Consider the following 18427-nt stretch of genomic DNA (forward strand, 5'->3'; position numbering starts at 1 on the left):
TCATGTCTATACATACTATTTGACAAACAACTATAATAATAATTTTATCACTATGATATGATACTTTTGATGGTATTTTATTATGGATTTAGATTTATGAGATAGAAAAAAAATGTTAAAATAATTAATTTAGAGTTTATAAATTTGTCAAGTAGTGAGATTATTATAATTTAGTAGTGGTTTTGGACTATTTCTTTTTTATTTATTATTAATTTTAATACCAAAAAATATAAACAAATATTAGCAAAAAATATTGGATTACATATAAAGTTAACTCACAAAAAAAATCACCAGCTCAACATTTTGTTACAATATAAACTAGAGGTAATAGCGGTAGTTCTATAATTTTATTGGCAAAAAATTAAAATAAAAATGAATAAGAAGGAAAAAGAATGAAAAAATAATTTTAAAAGTCATTCTAAGTACAAGTGTATTACACATGAGAATTTCATTAAAATATATAAGTGTAGTATTATCATTTTAAATGATATGAGAGGTATCTGTAATTTTAAAAATCTCAAGGAAACTAAATAAAATTGTTAAAAATATCAAGGGAGGTTTATGAAATTATCCCTTTGTGAAATTATATTTGCTTGTCTCTTGTTTAAGAAGTCTTGATGTTCGCACTAAGTTTGAAACTTCAAAAAATTAAAAATTGTCGATTCAATTCTCCTCTCCTCCTTTCTTATTGGTTTTTTAAATCTACCTTCCCCTTCTAAAAAAGAAATATATAAATTTCAAATCATATAGTATATATCAAATTCAAAGTTTAGAAGTTATCACACAAGAAATTCGACCCGTGCATCTTCATTTTGAAAGTTAAATAATAATGCTATTTTACAACAAAAAAAAAAGAAGCTATGTGAACATAAAATTTTAAAATATATAATACAATTTCGTATTAATATAAATTTGTATCAAAGTATTTTACGTTAAAACTCCTAAACAGATTGAAAGATACTAAAAAATGCACAAAAGTACTTTAAGAAACACCCAAAATTAAAGCACACTAAAAAAATACATAATCACCATTTCTCTAACTCCTTTGTATTCTCACCATTTTTCCCACCCTGCAGCTCTATCCGTAATTACCTCCTACACCACGTTTCCATTTATCCTGTATGATAACCTTATATTTCTTGTCATTAATTGGCTAATATCACTCTCGCCTACCCATTCCCGTAGCCTTATTCATGTCTTATTCTACCATTCTTTCTCTCATATATCTTGTAGCTAAAACTTTGTCTTGATTATAGTGTGCCCTTCCCCAATTTTATGGTCATACGTTTCAACCTTTTCGTTGTTCACAACTCGCTTTCTCATTTGCAAGCTTTTTTTTACCAAATCAAAAGATGGAATTTTGATTATAGAGAAAATTTGAATTTGAAGTGTAAATTTTGTGAAATTTTTACTACCTCTTGATATTTTTCTATGAACAAACATTCTGAAATGGTTTTTAAATAAATATTTGTAGTAAAAAAAAACTTTAAAAAAAAAGGCTTCTTCCAAAAAATAACCATCAAAGCACCCATTTCTTTATTTATATATGTATATGCACTTTTGTTTATATGTACTTTTTAATACATTTGTGTTATATGAATATCTAGTTTTTTGGATGATATTTATAATAAGTTTAGGTTAAGTGCAATTAAATGGTAAATATATATATATGTATCCAGATAAAATGTTTGATGAACATGTTTGGTCGAGTCACTTGAATTGCTTAGCATCGTGCATAACAAACTTGGAGTAATCCCGTATGTTAAAAGTAAAACATGCATTGGTATCTAGATAAGACAACGAAATCCGTGTTCAACCATGTTTTTTTTCCTCTGAAGGATGACATGTTCGACCATGTGAAGAGTCCGCGTTCAGCTAATTTCTTTACTGTCAATTGTAAAGGATAACATGCATATGCACAACAACTAACAATTTGAAATGAAATTATTTTAAGAAATAATTAACGATTTTAAGGGCTCATTTGGAGTTGCGGTAGCTGATTAAAAAATACTTCTCTAGTAAAATTTTTAATAAAAGCACATATCAACTGTTTAATGTTATGAAACAACTAAAATGTGGATGTCCTTTTGTATTCTCAAGAGAATTAATTCATGATTTATGGCTACATTATGTATAGAAGTTACAATCCATAAATCTATTCATGTAGTGGAGAAACCGTTTCATAGGTTTTTTCATATTCTTGTAGTAGTGGGTATTTAATAGGATTAATGTATCTTTAATCTTGTAGTACCTATATATAGAGGTACATTGACACCCTTTGTGAGAACTTTTGTATTAGTTGGAATAATAAGATAATCACTCTCTATTTCTCTACTTCTTTTTCTAATATCTCCAATATTTCACTTGATATTATAGTGGTTTATTTTATTAGTTTTACAATACGTTATCAGCACGAGTCTCTATTTTTGAGTAAAAGGTGAAAACGGAGGCTTTACTTTGAATAAAAGTGAAACACGAGATTCTGCCCATGTTTTTTTTTCGCCAACATTTGTTTATTTATTGAGGTAACCTATAAATTTATTTCAATTTATTTCAATTTATTATGGTTAACCTTTGAATGATTGCAAAATACAAGTGTCTACTACTGAGCAACTACTAAACAAGAACATATATTCTTTGACATCTTTGAGGTAATATTTCATTTTTTAATTCTACTTATTTATCTTTAGAATTATTTGTTATAAATACTTATATTCTGATGCATTGAGTTTTGGAGATGCTATTATAGAAAATCAATTATGCTTGAGGATCCACTTGTTCTTTGAAATACTAAAAGAAAAATATGGTCATTATTTTAAAGTCTGGTATGATAAATTTACTTATGGTTGCAAGTACATAATTCTGCTATGTTTAGAATTATTTCTTAGTTGAAAATAATATTCTCTACATATTTCTCAAATATGCTACTGTAGTAGCAATATTGAGAGAAAATTTGAGAAATATTTTGTACTTATTGCATACTAGTTCTAGTTCATTCCTAGAAGTGAATGCGACTAAATTTCAATTTATTAGTTATGGTTGTTGCCATGACTATGATTTTGGTAAATATATATTTTACCATGACAAGAGAAAAAATTATCACTTGAAATGGGATAATAATGATGAGGACAAGAAAGTAAAGATCCTGAAAATAAATGTCTCGAAATACATATGAGGAATCAAAATTGTAATAGCATCTTCACATGGCCAATTTCTTTAAACACCCTGAAAGTGTATGATGCTTGATTTAATTTATGATAGTAATTGACTTTTCTTCCTGAAGAAAAAATTGATGTTAAATATTTGAAAATCAAAGGATTATGGTGACGATATTTGTCCCATAAGAATTATGGTGACAATGATATGTGTCTCATTAATAAGTGCTACTATATACACTATATTCTAATGAGAGAGACAAACACAATCAGTTGTAGTGTTTAAGTGATTGAAAACTCCAGAAGAGCCACTACTATATTTCTCCCTGTAGGAGAAAAGTTTATCATAAATCAAGCACTACTTTTTACCATGTCTCGAAAAATTTATTGAATTTGAATATCCGTTGAAATGGATATCTAATTGAGACAATAATAGAGATCATGTTTAGAAATCAAATGAGATAAAGGTTAATTATATCATAATAACCATTCAAGAGAGAAATGGTTATCGATCTAGTTGTCTTCATTCTTATTTGATTTATAATTATCACCTGCAGTAAATCAGAAGTTTACTGATCCCAATGGATATATGATTTGACAAATGTGAGAATATTTGAGAGTCGACAAGTATTTATACATACCCCTTTATATTATATACGACTCTAAAAGAAATTTAAAATTTATGTCGGGTATGAATCATCTTTTACGATTAAATATCGTAAAATATTGATGAGTGATCAATTGAATGATTTATTTATTCTTATGAACTACGATTCCCGACATTAGGGGGAGGAAAAAATCAACCGAAAGGAAATCACCTGAAAAATTGAATTTCCTCGATTCTCATACAAAATAATGTGAATTAGAAATTCAAGAAATTCTTCATTTGTAGAAAGTTATATTTATCGACTCCAAAAGAGTCATTAAATCAACTATTCCTGCAGGAAATACTCTGGTTAAAATTGATGTCTCTGAAGGACATGCACAAGTGCTATAAATAAATTTAAGGCCGGCCTACCTAAATAAAGTATAAACTGATTTCGAATAACTCCGGAGATTAAATAAATGTCATGACAAAATTCAACCTCTTGAAGAGATCGCTCCCGAATAGCCAACTCCTGAAGAGAATGAAATCATAGAAAATTTAATTGGAGCATAATAAAATGTAGCATTTGATATTATAGAAGTTGATGAGAATTATGAATCTAAATCGATTGATGAATGTCGGTATAGAAATGATCGGCCAAAATGAAAAGATGTGATCCAATCTGAATTAGACTCACTGGTTAAAAGAAAAGTTTTGGACTTGTTGTCCAAACACTTGAAAGTGTAAAGCCAGTAGAATATAAATGGATATTTGTGATAAAGAAAAATGAGAAAAAAGAAATTGTGAGGTATAAAGCAAGACTTGTAGGTCAAGAATTTTCACAAAGGTCTGGATTTGATTATGATGAAACGTATTCACCTGTAGTGGATGCTATCACATTTATATATCTTATGAGTTTTGCAATACATGAAAAATTAGATATGCGTCTAATGGACGTCGTTACTGCATATTTATATGAAAATCTTGAAAATGATATTTATATGAGAATCCCCGAAAGATTCAACATGCCTGAAGCATGCAAATCAAATCCTAAAGATATTTATTCTATTAAATTACAAAGGTCTTTGTATGGTCTCAAACAATCTGGACGTATGTGGTATAACTGCCTCAATGAATGTCTAACTAAAGAAGATTATACCAATGATCCAATATGTCCATGTGTTTTTATCAAGAAAAATGGATCAAATTTTGTGATAATTGCTATATATGTTGATGATCTAAATTTGATTGGAACTCCCGAAGAGATTCAAAATAATATTGAATATTTGAAGAAGGATTTTGAGATCAAGAATTTTGGAAAAACAAAATTCTACCTTGATTTACAAATTGAGCATTTGAAAAGTGAAATTTTTGTCCACCAAACTGCTTATACCCGAAAGTTATTAAAACGGTTTTATATGGATAAAGCACATATATTAAGTACTCCAATGGTTGTCAGATCATTAGATCCTATTAAGGATCCTTTTAGACCGCGAGAGGAAAATGAAGAGATATTTGGTCCTAAATTACCATATCTCAGTGCAATTGACGAAAAATATTGGAATGCAACGATTAAAAGATCTCAAATGATATTTGCATCAGGGGAGAAATTAATATACAGGAATAGTGTACTCTTTTTCATTCACTAGGGTTTTTATCCCGATGGATTTTTTCCTTGTAAAGTTTTAACGAGGCATATTTTTTGTGTAATGGACATCCAAGGGGGAGTGTTATGAAACAATTAAAATGTGGATGTCCCTTTGTATTCCCAAGAGGATTAATTCATGATTTATGGCTACATTATGTATAGAAGTTACAATCCATAAATTTATTCATGTAGTGGAGAAACCGTTTCATAAGTTTCTTCATATTCTTGTAGTAGTGGGTGTTTAATAGAATTAATGTACCTTTAATCTTGTAGTACCTATATATAAAGGTACATTGATACCATTTGTGAGGACTTTTGTATTAGTTGGAATAATAAAATAATCACTCTCTATTTCTCTATTTCTTTCTCTAATATGTCCAATATTTCACTTGATATTATAGTGGTTTATTTTATTAGTTTTACAACATTTAAATACTTTTAAATATATTGTTTGGAGATATAGTTCAATAAGTACTTATAGTATTGAATAATATGTAATTTTAATTTTTTTTAAAAGTATTTATCTCTTCATTTGGTGCGTAATATATGATAAAATGATTAAATTTGATGTTTTATTTTTTAAATCACCAAAACTACTCTAAAAGCACTAAATTTGAGTTTTCGCTAATAGTACTTTTAACACCAAAAACTCTATTTCTAATTTTCTAAAATGATATTTACCAAATACTTTAAAAGTACTTTTAACACTTAAAAATGCATTTTTTTTTTATCAAAATAACCTCAATTTCAAACGGGTCTTAAATGTGAAGAGTAATGTGGGAGTCGAGAGGAATATATTTTATAAATTAAATTAAATGTAAAATGCTAAAGAAAAGAAATTGGGAGTTTGAAGTTGCGAGGAAACTTGTTCCGAAAACCTTCTAAAATTTACATAGATTTAGATAGATATCCACTTTACTTTGATCTATTAATAATAATCTAAGAAGATGGGTTAATTAGTTGAGCACCTGAGCTAATAGTAGTCTTTTTTCGGTTGGGATGGATACATTAGTAATATTACATAAATAAACACAGACGTCATTTTCACTTGGAAATAACTCCAAAGCTCATCATAACAACGAGACTAAGAGAGAAATTCGCACTTCCCGGGGGTTTGCTTCCGCTACACACACTCATAAATTCTTCCCACCACCAAAATCAAATGCTACCAAACCAACCTTAACCGAAAAATCTAACTATTAGTACAAACCAATCCACCGCCCTTTAAAAAAAAAAAAAGAAAGCCACACTGCTCTATATATACAGATACTTACATCATCGGCATTAATATTCAAATCTAAATGTTCTTAGGGTCTCTGCAGGAGTCCCATTTGATCTCTCACCTGAAATTCGTTACTTGCTGTGGCAGTGTTTGACTAAAAATTGAAAAAAAAAAAGAAATATAGAAGAAGATGGAACTGGAGCAAATTGGGGCGGAGAAGCCCCGGCCGATGACCTACGATGAGGCGTCAATGGAGCGTAGCAAGAGCTTCGTCAAGGCTTTACAGGTCCACGGATTTATGATTTTTCCTTTTTTATTTGGGATTATTTAGTATCATTGATTCTAGATAGTTCCCAAGCAGATCTGGTTTTATGCATGCACATTAAGTTGTTCGCAAAGACTTGGAGTTGATTCTTCTTGTAGGTAGTTGACTTTTACGTTTGATAATCTTTGTCTGGTTTTTTGATTGAAAGTAAGCTCAAATGGAGGTAATGCAACAAAGGCCGTTGGAGTTTTGAGCTTTCCACCTGCAATTTGTCGTTTTTAATTTAGAAATTTTGTTTTGGTTCTTTGGTTGATTATTTAGCCCCTGGGAATCAATTGGGTTATTTATTACGCGGCATTCTGATTGAACTATTAGATATTAAAGTGCGGATTTTGCTTTCAGGACTAGGTCTGTTGGTCTCAACCTTAAGTATAATGTGTCTTTGGCATCATGGGACATATTTGCTAAACTACGGAACTCTAAAGATGAGAACTATAGCTCAGTTAGTAGCATTTTGATAGAGCTGATTTCCCATGTCTTGATTACTAAAGCCCTGACAGGCCTTGGAAGTAGATGTTACGTAGTTGGAGTTTGGTTTAATAGCTTAACTGTATTTGGAGTATTTACCTGAAATCAAATAGTGCCATTTTGGAGTACTCTTTTTCTTTTTTCTTTTTTTTGGGTCGACATGTCTTTTTTTTTTTTTAATAAATAAAGAGCTTACTATGTCCAATGCTATATGGAGCAGTCACCAAATGATAACATGCGTTGGGTGCTTGTTTAGATCATACATTCATCATATGATTTGTCTTAATATAACTTCATTGGTTGTCTTGATATGTCCTTTTCAAGTTGATTCTTCTGCATAATTTGGCTGATCATGTTGTGTCTTTTTGCAAGGCATGTTATACCTGACTATGGTTTTGCTGTTCTGGCTATTGCAGGAACTCAAAAACCTGAGGCCTCAACTATATTCTGCTGCAGAATATTGTGAAAAGTCTTATTTTCATAGTGAGCAGAAGCAAATGTATGATACATTGCTGCTATCAAATTGCCATTGCAACTCCATTGCGGTTTATTTTAATTGAAGCCCTTCATGCTTTTCAGATTTCATGTATTTTGTAGTTCATATGTGAAAGTCTCTTTGAGCTTATGAAAAAAGGAAAAATAATAATCACTTGCTAGTGTAAGTTCTTTTCAAGATTTAGCCAAAGATTCTTCCTATGGCATCATCTCTGAGTGCTTTTTTTTTTTCTATGAAATAAATTTGACTTCTGCATCAGGGTACTGGATAACCTGAAAGATTATGCTGTACGAGCTCTTGTGAATGCTGTTGATCACTTGGGGACTGTTGCTTATAAATTGACTGACCTCCTTGATCAACATGCCATGGATATTTCATCAATGGAGCTAAAAATCACATGTATAAATCAGGTAAAATTTTATTCCCGTGCTTGTGAATTAGCTACTTTAAGAGAACTGTGATATCATAGCGGCTGATTTTAGTCTTCTTTTTTTTTAAAAAAAAATTAATTTATTCTGTAAGCAACTTCTTACATGCCAAACATTCACGGAGAAAGAAGGCCTCAGGCAGCAGCAGTTATTAGCAATCATTCCAAGGCATCACAAGCATTACACTTTGCCAAGTATGAATAGTCACAATTAAGTTTACCAAATAATGATCATGATTAAGTACTCAAGAAACACTTACCATTTCTACAATTTAAATCCATTCTGTTTGCTTGTTGTATGTTTGTTCTCCTGTTGGTTTCTTCGGTAGATGCTGTTAACAAAAAGGTACACTTCAGCCCACAAATTCAGATGGATCCGAGACAACAAGTTCATGTAAAACCGCGTCTTTATCCTTCAGGTAGCTGTTTTCTAGGTTAGCAATGTTCATTCTATCAGTCTCAGCTGGGCCTTTGAGAACAATTTTTTGGTTATTAATCACATTCAACTTCAGGTACACCTGCAGCAAAAACTCTTTCATGGCATTTAGCTTCAGAAACCAAGTCTTCGTTGAAAGGAACTCATCGAGCATCTTTAAGGTTAGTCTGTGGAGTTCATCTTGTAATCAGGCCAAAAATTGGCTACCGTGCATCAAATTTCCAACTGATGATTTCATTGGAGATTAAATGGTATTTGATTAATCTGCAGTTCTGAGGACTCAAAAAGTTCTGGGAAAAGTTCCATTGGGTTCAATTTGTTAGGTATGCGAAGCATCCAGTAAAAATTACTCTTTGCAGACATTACATCTTCCATTAGATAAATGCATTGCTATTGTTTCCTCTCTGTTTTAGCAGATGCTGAACAGAGTGGCAGGATAAAGTCCCCAAAACCTCATTCTCAATTGCCGAGTGTGGGACCTGCTTCAACTGTAGCTATAAAAACGCTAGGCATCTCACGGCTGGTAATTGAGGAAATCCATGGAGCTTAACACTTTTCTTTGAGTGGATATTTTATTATCTTATGGGATTGGAGCTTTTGAATTCCTGGCATGCTTGAACTTCTATGACTACTGCAGATGTTCTTGGTTATTGTTGAGCAAGTCCTTTTGCTTCATTCTTTCCATAAATCATAATTTTTGGGCTTAATATGCCTAAGCCCTGTGGCATGGGCAATTAGTAGCAATGTAGACAAATCTGTTTACTAATGGTTAATCTAATGACTCTATTGCAGGATGCCGTGGAAGGCTCAAAACCTATGACTCCATTTAGATCTTTTGGTAACACAACTCGGCAGGAGATTGTTCGGGTGCCTGCTCGGAGCAAGAGTGTACTATCGGCCTTCTTTGTCAAGCAGAAGACGCAGAAACTGAAGGCCAGTGCTATGTCATAAATTTGTACATAAGGAGTTAAAATGAAGTATACAAACCACAGGAAGTCGTGCATCATCTCCTATACTTCATGGTGATTGGGTTCTCCCCTGACCATTTATTGACTAACCAGACCATTTACCTTTTGTCGTCCAAACCTTTGTTTCAAGCTGAAAGGTGTATATTTTTAGGAGGGAAATGTTGATTTTCTGCTTAGCAAGCAAATGGCCCGGAACGATCGTTGTATACCTGATGCTTGCAGATTAATGAAGCTTGGTGCTGAATGCTGCACGGTGGCTTGCAAATAATCTCTGTTATCTTCTATATTCACACGCATTCATTTTGTCCCTTGTTAGTTGTCCTTGTTATTTTGAAGACTTACTAAAGATACCGATGTTACAGTGGATCATATCTTACGGGAAAAATATGAAAGGCTGCTTAAATACACTGAATGTCAAGCAAATTTGAACACTTCGAGGTCTTGTTTGGATTTCTGTATTTCGATTTTGCGAACTTGTCACAGGATTTAGGCCCCATTGTGTCATATGCTGAAGTTGTGTTGGGGTCGAACAGCCTCTGCTGGTTTAAAGATTTGCTTGGATGCAACTCATGTCTAGCATTTACAGTTCTTGTAGTGACTTGCTATTCGCTGATTAAAATAGAGAAAAAGGGAATGGCAAAAAGGTCAAATGTAGTCAAATAAATTCCAACTATTGCAGGTCAATAACGGTGGAAAAGGAAAAACTTCTGAACGAATAATCATGAATTCAAACCATTGCCCGCACAGTAGTCCCCCTTCCTTTGTCAAAGAGGATCATTTATTTCCAATCAGTCGTTAAATGTGGTTCGGTAGGTTTCAAATGAGCTAGGGTCCCAAAAGTCCGAGAAATAAGAGATTTTATGATCATTAATTCATGTTGAGTTCTTTTCTAATGGGATATTCGGAGACTGAGGAAGAGGAGGAACTTATCTTTATAGGGGACTTACAAAATGGAGATGCAGTTAAGGTTGATACTCGCTTCTGTAGTAATGTAACATGCTTGTCTTCTCATCCAAATTTTTTTTTTTTTTATAAGTGGAAGATTTTGAATTCAGGACCTTCTACTTATAATTTTTTTAAGTGTACTACTCAACTAAATACTCCCCCCTCTTGTTTTTCTGGGCATCCAAGTGCTTTGTTCATCAGGTATTACTATAGAACAGGTATTGGCGCATAATAAAATCCAAAGAAATCACCTGGCAGAAAGTAAGTAATTGCCATTTGGTCGTGTTATTAGACTTGGTTGAGCCAATTAGGGGTGCCAACGGGTTGGGTTTGAATTCGGACCCGACTCAGATCTGATAAATTTTTCTGAATTTGGGTTAAAAATAATTCTAATACCCGGATCCGGATCCGTTTACTCTAATAAAAAAAGGGGTGGAATACGGAATATAGGATTCGTTCTGTATTCGACTCGGATCCAAACAATATATTAATAATTATAAATATAAATATTTATGAATACATTATTTTACCAAATTAACAATTTAGTAATGACTTTGTAGATTGATTTGTGACTAGTTTCGGATTGACTATTGCAAGTTTTTTGTGATTTAGTTTTGTAATTTGATTTGTTTAAATTTGGAGATTGAATTTGTAATTGGTTTTGAATTTAATTTTAAATATTTAAATTTGGACCTTTTAGACCTGGAATCGATCTTGACCCGTCGGATCCGGATTCAGGGCTCTAAGGTTAAGACCCGTCGGATATACGGGTCTTGTCCGGATCTACTGCATAAAAATGGGTCTAAGTCCGGAATTTTCAATTCAGGCCCGAGCCCGACCCGTTGACACCCCTAGAGTCAATATAATTACGGGCTGTTCGGTATAAACCTAGATGAGAAGCATGTAGCCATTCCAATTTAGTATGAAGAGGCAAGCTTACAAAATAAGTACTAGTTGTGTCTGGAAGGAGACGAGGCTGGCCCAAGAGTTAGATGGACGGGCTACTACTAGTCGGGCCTTAAGATGCAGAGAGTTAAGAACAATTATCAAAGCCCTGTTTCTGTCGGAACCGGGACACGATTCCTCCCTCCCTTCCCAGCCCTTTTCCAGATTCTCCCAATCTCCACGTCCTTCATTGCTAGAGAATTGAGATCTGTCTTTTGATCATTGCATTCTTCAGAGAAATTATAAAGGAAAAAATAACAGAAAAACCTCAAATTCTTGGCCCTGTAATCCTTCTTCTGTCTATCAACAGAAACCAAAATAGAAATCAAGCATTGAAATCAAGCATAAAAATGTCATCTTTTCTGCACCAAAGGCCACTTCACAACATTCTCACAGACCAGTATCCATTATCCCCTCGATCTCCCCAAAATTCTCAAAAACCCAGCATTCTTTTCAACCGCACTTCTCTCGTCCTCCTCCTTTCTCTCCTCATAGTACTTGGTATCCTCTTCCCCTGGATTCAAATCCCACAAGGAGGCCTCTTTAGCAGCAGCATTAGTAGTTCCCGCAGCGGTAATCCTAACTTTTCTGAATCAAAGTGGCGTGCCTACACGCTCTCTGAGGCAGCTGCCAATGTGGCAAAGAACAATACTCTTATTGTTTGTGCCGTCAGTGAGGCTTATTTGCCATTCTTGAACAACTGGTTGATTAGTATTGTCAGGCAGAAGCACCATGATCAAGTGCTGGTGATTGCAGAGGATTATCCGACGTTGTTTAAGGTCAATCAGAAGTGGCCTGGCCATGCTGTGCTCATCCCTCCTGCACTGGAATCTCAAGCTGCTCATAAGTTTGGTTCTCAGGTTGTATACTTTATCCACTGTTGGGATGATTTTGACCTTAAATTTTTCCTCTTAATGTTGGGTTTTTTAGATTTTAGGATTTGGAAGTTGTTTTTGAAATTTGATCTTGAGGTGTTAAATTATACTAGTACTTCTTGAGATAGGAACTAATTTATTAGTAATCCCTATTGAATTAATTTGACACTGCACTGTCTAACTGATTTCCCATTTTGAATTAACCGTGTGAGTTCTACTTCACAGGGGTTCTTCAATTTTACATCGAGAAGGCCCCGCCATCTGCTGCAAATTTTGGAGCTTGGCTATAATGTTATGTACAATGATGTTGATATGGTTTGGTTAGCAGATCCATTTCCTCATCTGCAAGGGGAGCATGATGTGTACTTCACTGATGACATGGCTGCTGTAAGTGTCCTGAAAAGTGATGTTGTATCCCATTCCAATAAATTATTAGGTTTTGGTCAAAACCACGGGAATTGTACATCATTTGTCAACATTAATGGGTTTGGCAAGAATCTGCTGAAGAATGCATGATAATTTTCTCTAAATATCATCTCACTCTTAAGAAGTTTTTAGCACTTGGTAAGTATAATGGAACTGCTGCTCTATTTAAAGAAGTTCATTAATCCAAACTGTTTAACAATTTCCTGGAATTTGGAATTCCTTTGGATTCTAAATTCTCTTAGTTCGTTATAAGTCAATTAGATGTTATGTTTACAATGAATAAATGGCTCGTGTTGAAATTTTTATGATTTATCTTTATTTCCTCATTGCAAAGAACAACTTAAATTTCCTTGCTGAAGACTATATTTCCTAAAATGTTGTTTACTATCATAAAGTAAATGTTATGACTTCAAATTTATGTCAAAAGAACATATGCTAAAACAACGTAGGAATGGGTATATTTTAAGTCTGGAGAAGTACGTATGTATACCATAGTGAAGTTGGACATTTAATTATCTCTGATTGTGCATAACTCCTGACATTGTATGTTAACATTCCAGAGCATGATTATTAAATTTGTTTGGTCAAAATCTAGTCCTGCTTGCAGACGATCAAGAGCTATGCATAACTAATTCTTGCTTCTGCTTTTAGCAGGTTGTGTATTATGTTCTTGACAAGATATGACAAATTACAGTTTTCTGCTATTCTCTATGTTTCTTGAACAGGTGAAACCTCTGAACCATTCCCATGATTTGCCACCTCCAGGAAAAAAAGGTCGTACTTACATCTGTAGCTGTATGATTTTTCTGCGACCCACTGGTGGAGCAAAACTAGTCATGAAGAAGTGGATTGAAGAGCTTCAGGCTCAGCCATGGTCCAAGGCCAAAAAAGCCAACGACCAGCCTGCATTCAACTGGGCACTGAACAAAACTGCTGGACAGGTATGGGCTCCTTGTTGATTTTGGCCCCTCCTTGGATGACCTATTAGGCACTCATGTCCAGAATAAAAATAACATTTATGAGTCAAAATTACCAGCATTCCATTTTATTCAGTATCGGAAACCTTTGCACACCAGAAGCATATTGATCAAAATACAATTATAGTTGAATTATGCCTGAGTTAGACACATGCACACGCATATTGTCTGGCCAGGAGATTTCAGCTTGAACCCCTTGCCTGGACCAGTTGAGGTACGAAAGTGCCTCTTTGACATGTTCTTTGATGTTTTGGCCTTAGCTTACTCCCGTTTTGGACTCGTTTTTGTTTTAGCTTTATTTACATAGTTCATTGTACTTTGACGATGATGTTTGCTGCACCTTTAATCTATGAAAGCTTCGATTTTTAAATATTTGCAGTGGATGGTTTTCATTGGACGTGTTATATTGACGTTAATAACTCGGGCTTTGTCACTGCTTATCGGCTGGGGAAACAACTGACTCTCTGTTTTAAAATAACTGCAGGTAGACTTGTATTTGCTTCCTCAGGCTGCATTCCCAACGGGCGGTTTGTACTTCAAGAACCCGACATGGGTACAGGAAACTAAGGGAAGGCATGTCATTATTCACAATAACTATATTACTGGTTTTGAAAAGAAGATAAAGCGATTTCGTGATTATGGTCTCTGGTTGGTAGATGATCATTCCTTGGAGTCACCGCTTGGGAGATTATGATGTGATTTGAGGATTGTGCTTGTTGGCAAGGGATAAGCTCAAATTGTTTATACCCATCTCCTTCAACAACAACCCGGATGGTACATTTCAGCTAACTTGCAGTTAGCCCTTTATTGAGTCTAAGCGACTAATATGAAAGAGAAAAGCCCTTTATTGCAGTTAGCCCTTTACTGCAGCCAACTTGCAGTAAACAGCACCGGCGGCTCTCAGATTGTCTTCCATGCAAGTTTGAGAATTACTGCTATGAAGCACAGGCGCTCACCTAATGTTTCCTAGCGGGTCGATGATTCTTAATTTCTTGTCCAGAGGAATTCTTTGCAGTTTTGTTTTCTATTAGTCATGACTCAGATTAACTCGCTCGTGCTATATACCTGTAACTTTCAAAGATGATGCTGTATCCAAAAAGGATGACTTAATTACAGCAATATGTTAAAGGTACTGTGAAATACAGCAATTACTGGCAATTTTTTCTTATTTGATGACTTAATTTTCTAGTACGATAACTAAATTCTGTCCGTTTCATATATCCTTACGTTTCTCGAAATTATAAAAAAAAATCCATCAATTCGAATTTCAATTTCAATGAGAAGGGAATGGAATGATATAAAATTAAAAACTAAACGAAAGAAAAAATACTTCAACTGCGTTTGCCGGGAGTCGAACCCGGGTCTATTGCTTGGAAGGCAATTATCCTAACCGTTGGACTACAAACGCTAGTTGGGAAAGGCGCTGAACATTTGTTTCCTACTATTAAGGCAGATAGTGTCGGCACGTCCACTACACCAAAATATCCTTCCATCACAGTATTTATTCTGACCGACTGCACTCCCAGATGATGATGAATGTCTTTTGCTAACAAAACCAGTAAGAATTTTTTTTTTTTAAAAAAGACAATAAGAAGGTAAATAATCCAGAAAAAAAAACAATACATTTATTAAAAAAAAAAAAAAGAAGGTCCACTATATTCTAGTAAACAGATTCATCTCTAACTAATAGTTTCCCTCTTTTACCTTGACAGAAGAGTGAAATTGTTAGTAATTGATTCTTGAACACGGAATAGATAAATATCCTTGTGAATCTTGCTTTGACCAAAATGCTTTTCGTGACCGTATTAAAGAATCAAGCTCCTCACGGGGAGCGTGAGCCCACATATATTTATTGCTGATTGATATGCGCAAACGTCTGACTAATATCATCATGGAGGAGAAAGAATAAACATTTAGCTTCCAGGAAGTAGAAAATTTTGATTGGATTAACTTTATTCTCCATTATTAGCATACTGACTTGATTGGAAAAACTTTTCACTCTCTCCTCTTCTTCTTCTTTTTTATTTTTTCAATTTCTATCTGCTTCTTATTTTGGATAAAAAATCTCAGTAGCCATTAAACTATATTTCGCATCTACTTTGGAAGATCAAACTATTTATCCTTTCAATTCAGCCACTCATCTAACTAATTAGTAAAATAGAATAGGAGTAGTACGTAGTGTACCCGTCTGATCCGATGGTGATTCAGTCCCTTGACCCAGTTGAGTCCTCCTTCTTAGTATAGAATAGAGTAGGAGTAGGCGTAAAATAGATAAGTGCTCGTTGATAAAAAAAAAAACACTAATTAATTAGTACACCTGTGGCTATTTGTCAAATTTACCAAACTATTTATCGTTTCAATTCAGCCACTCATCTAACTAATTAGTAAAATAGAATAGGAGTAGTACGTAATGTACCCGTCTGGTCCGATGGTGATTCAATCCCTTGACCCAGTTGAGTCATCCTCCTTAGTATAGAATAGAGTAGGAGTAGGCGTAAAATAGACAAGTACTAATTGATAAAAAAAAAACACTAATTAATTAGTACACCTGTGGCTATTTGTCAAATTTTGCTCTTAATCTAAAGAATAAATCAAGTGTAAATCACCTGTCAAGATCTAAGGGTAAATATGTCACTAAATAGGGATATTTTGGTGAAGATATCAAGCATGAGATTTCTGTTCTAAGTAATGCGAAATGCAATTATTAATTGACCGACAACTTTCTATGCCAAGCCATCCGTTTTTTTTTTTTTTTTTTTCCTCGATGGCTTCTATTTCTAGTTATCTAGTAAAGCATTATTATTCTCATATTATCAATCACGGACGAAATTGAATAATCAAACAATTTTAGGCATACTGCTGATTTAAACCATCTTTCAAGATATTTTACTCCTGATTTAATGCTTGACTTGTTTGGTATACTAGAGGATTGTTTATTTGTCCCACGCAAAATCTCAGCACTTTCATTGGTGATATTGCAACAAAAAGAGGAAATAAAATTAAAAAAAAAAAAAGAGAAGGAAGAAACATGGAAATAGCCGAAGCCTCCAATGCGTATTTGGCTGGGCACCAAAGTCAAAACCCTTTAAGCCAAGGTTACCTAAATCACCATCAACCTTCAAAATTGTCGCGAGATAAACATTCAAAATTTACTAGACAAATTTTGACAAACAAACCCTTTTGACATTAACGAGGAAATCCATTCATTAATTAGATTTTCACGAGGGAAGATCATTCAAAATGTTCTTCATATTTTGTAAAATGATTTTATTTTTTATTTCTTATTTTTAAAAGTGTAATTTTACGTTTTTTATAAATTCATATATAGTCAAATTTGGTTTCTACTTAGATTTTCAATTAGTTTTTTATCGGAATCCACCACGTGCCCTACCCGAAATTATTTTTTATGAGCAAATTTGTCCAATTATATTTCACATAATTCGATCCATAATCCCTTACATTTCACGAAATGAATTTTTTCATTACTCATTGATCAGGTGTACGAAAAAAACTATTTATATACATAATCAATGAGGGATGAAAAAATTTATTTTATGAGATATGAGGGATAAAAAAAATTATTTTGTGAGATGCGGGGGATAAAAAAAATTATTTTGTAAAATATGAGAACTAGGGGTACTATCAAGTCAAATCACTCGCGAGTAGTTTGCGAGCGACTTGGATCGAACTTGATTTGATCGAGTTCAAATTCGAGTTGCTTGTTATATGTAACGATTCAAGTTTGAGTATCAGAAGTAAATACTAGAGTATTCGACGAGGTTAATCGAATATTTATATATATTTATATATTATATATTTTGTGTCATAAAAAATGATCATGTTCAACGCATGTGATGGATTTCAACAAAAAAAAACTAATCGAAAACTAGATAGGGATTAAATTTGATCAATATAAATTTGTAAGAGACGTAAAATTACATTTTTAAAAATGAAAAATAAAAAAAGTTATTTTGTAAAATGCGAGAGATTTTTTGAACGATTTTCCCTCTCTCTTCTCTCATAGTCTCATAACTCCCAATATCTCACGATCCCACACCAAAATTGTCACAAGATAAAACATTCAAACTTTAATTTTGACAAACAAACCCTTTTTGACATTAATGAGGAAATCCATTCATTAATTAGATTCTCATGAGGAAAAATCGTTCGAAACGTCTCTCACATTTTGTAAATAATTTTTTTTCATCTCTTATATTTTAAATGTGTAATTTTATGTTTCTTACAAATTTATATTAGTTAAATTTGATTCCTATCTAGATTTTCGACTAATTTTTTTTATCGAAATCTACGACATGCCTTACATGTGATCATTTTTTAGGAGCAAATTTGTCAAATTATATTTCACATAATTCGATCCATAATCTCTCACATTTCACAAAATAAAATTTTTTATCCCATATTGATCATGTGTACGAATAAGACATTCATACACATGATCAATGAGGGATGAAAAGATTCATTTTGTAAGATGTTAGGGATGAAAAAAATTAATTTGATCACGTTCAAC

At 33.2% G+C, this 18427-nt stretch overlaps 2 protein-coding genes and 1 non-coding gene across 4 annotated transcripts; 2 read left to right on the plus strand and 1 right to left on the minus strand.

Moving 5' to 3' along the window:
- The first annotated feature begins 6453 nt into the window (after positions 1 to 6453).
- LOC113733255 (protein ABIL1-like) lies at positions 6454 to 10162 on the plus strand. Of its 2 annotated transcripts, none has more exons than XM_027259526.2 (9): positions 6454 to 6897; positions 7821 to 7903; positions 8160 to 8310; positions 8423 to 8522; positions 8657 to 8761; positions 8840 to 8924; positions 9034 to 9086; positions 9180 to 9286; positions 9556 to 10162. In XM_027259526.2, the coding sequence occupies exons 1-9, from the start codon at positions 6802 to 6804 to the stop codon at positions 9712 to 9714; spliced, it is 939 nt and encodes a 312-aa protein (XP_027115327.1). In that variant the 5' UTR covers positions 6454 to 6801; the 3' UTR covers positions 9715 to 10162. The 2 variants fall into 2 exon arrangements, with proteins under 2 accessions (XP_027115327.1, XP_027115328.1); XM_027259527.2 differs by having other exon boundaries at positions 6456 to 6897; positions 8657 to 8746.
- A 1658-nt stretch (positions 10163 to 11820) lies between these two features.
- On the plus strand, positions 11821 to 15067 carry LOC113733256 (UDP-D-xylose:L-fucose alpha-1,3-D-xylosyltransferase MGP4). Its single transcript, XM_027259528.2, has 4 exons — positions 11821 to 12481; positions 12722 to 12883; positions 13648 to 13863; positions 14384 to 15067. The coding sequence occupies exons 1-4, from the start codon at positions 11972 to 11974 to the stop codon at positions 14591 to 14593; spliced, it is 1098 nt and encodes a 365-aa protein (XP_027115329.1). The 5' UTR covers positions 11821 to 11971; the 3' UTR covers positions 14594 to 15067.
- Positions 15068 to 15235: 168 nt separating this feature from the next.
- TRNAG-UCC (transfer RNA glycine (anticodon UCC)) lies at positions 15236 to 15307 on the minus strand. Its single transcript has one exon. It is a non-coding gene; the product is annotated as a tRNA-Gly (tRNA).
- Positions 15308 to 18427: the final 3120 nt, after the last annotated feature.

Source organism: Coffea arabica, chromosome 2e, assembly GCF_036785885.1.
Source record: "Coffea arabica cultivar ET-39 chromosome 2e, Coffea Arabica ET-39 HiFi, whole genome shotgun sequence".
NCBI classification, from domain to species: domain Eukaryota; kingdom Viridiplantae; phylum Streptophyta; class Magnoliopsida; order Gentianales; family Rubiaceae; genus Coffea; species Coffea arabica.

What these genes read in the sequence shown, in the direction of transcription:
- LOC113733255 (XM_027259526.2), top strand. Translation starts at nt 6,802, where the DNA reads ATGGAACTGGAGCAAATTGGGGCGGAGAAGCCCCGGCCGATGACCTAC. An exon ending in CATAGTGAGCAGAAGCAAAT is followed by an intron (nt 7,904 to 8,159) that starts GTATGATACATT and finishes CTTCTGCATCAG; the next exon opens with GGTACTGGATAACCTGAAAG. An exon ending in ACTCATCGAGCATCTTTAAG is followed by an intron (nt 8,925 to 9,033) that starts GTTAGTCTGTGG and finishes ATTAATCTGCAG; the next exon opens with TTCTGAGGACTCAAAAAGTT.
- LOC113733256 (XM_027259528.2), top strand. Translation starts at nt 11,972, where the DNA reads ATGTCATCTTTTCTGCACCAAAGGCCACTTCACAACATTCTCACAGAC. An exon ending in TCACTGATGACATGGCTGCT is followed by an intron (nt 12,884 to 13,647) that starts GTAAGTGTCCTG and finishes TTTCTTGAACAG; the next exon opens with GTGAAACCTCTGAACCATTC. An exon ending in TGAACAAAACTGCTGGACAG is followed by an intron (nt 13,864 to 14,383) that starts GTATGGGCTCCT and finishes AAATAACTGCAG; the next exon opens with GTAGACTTGTATTTGCTTCC.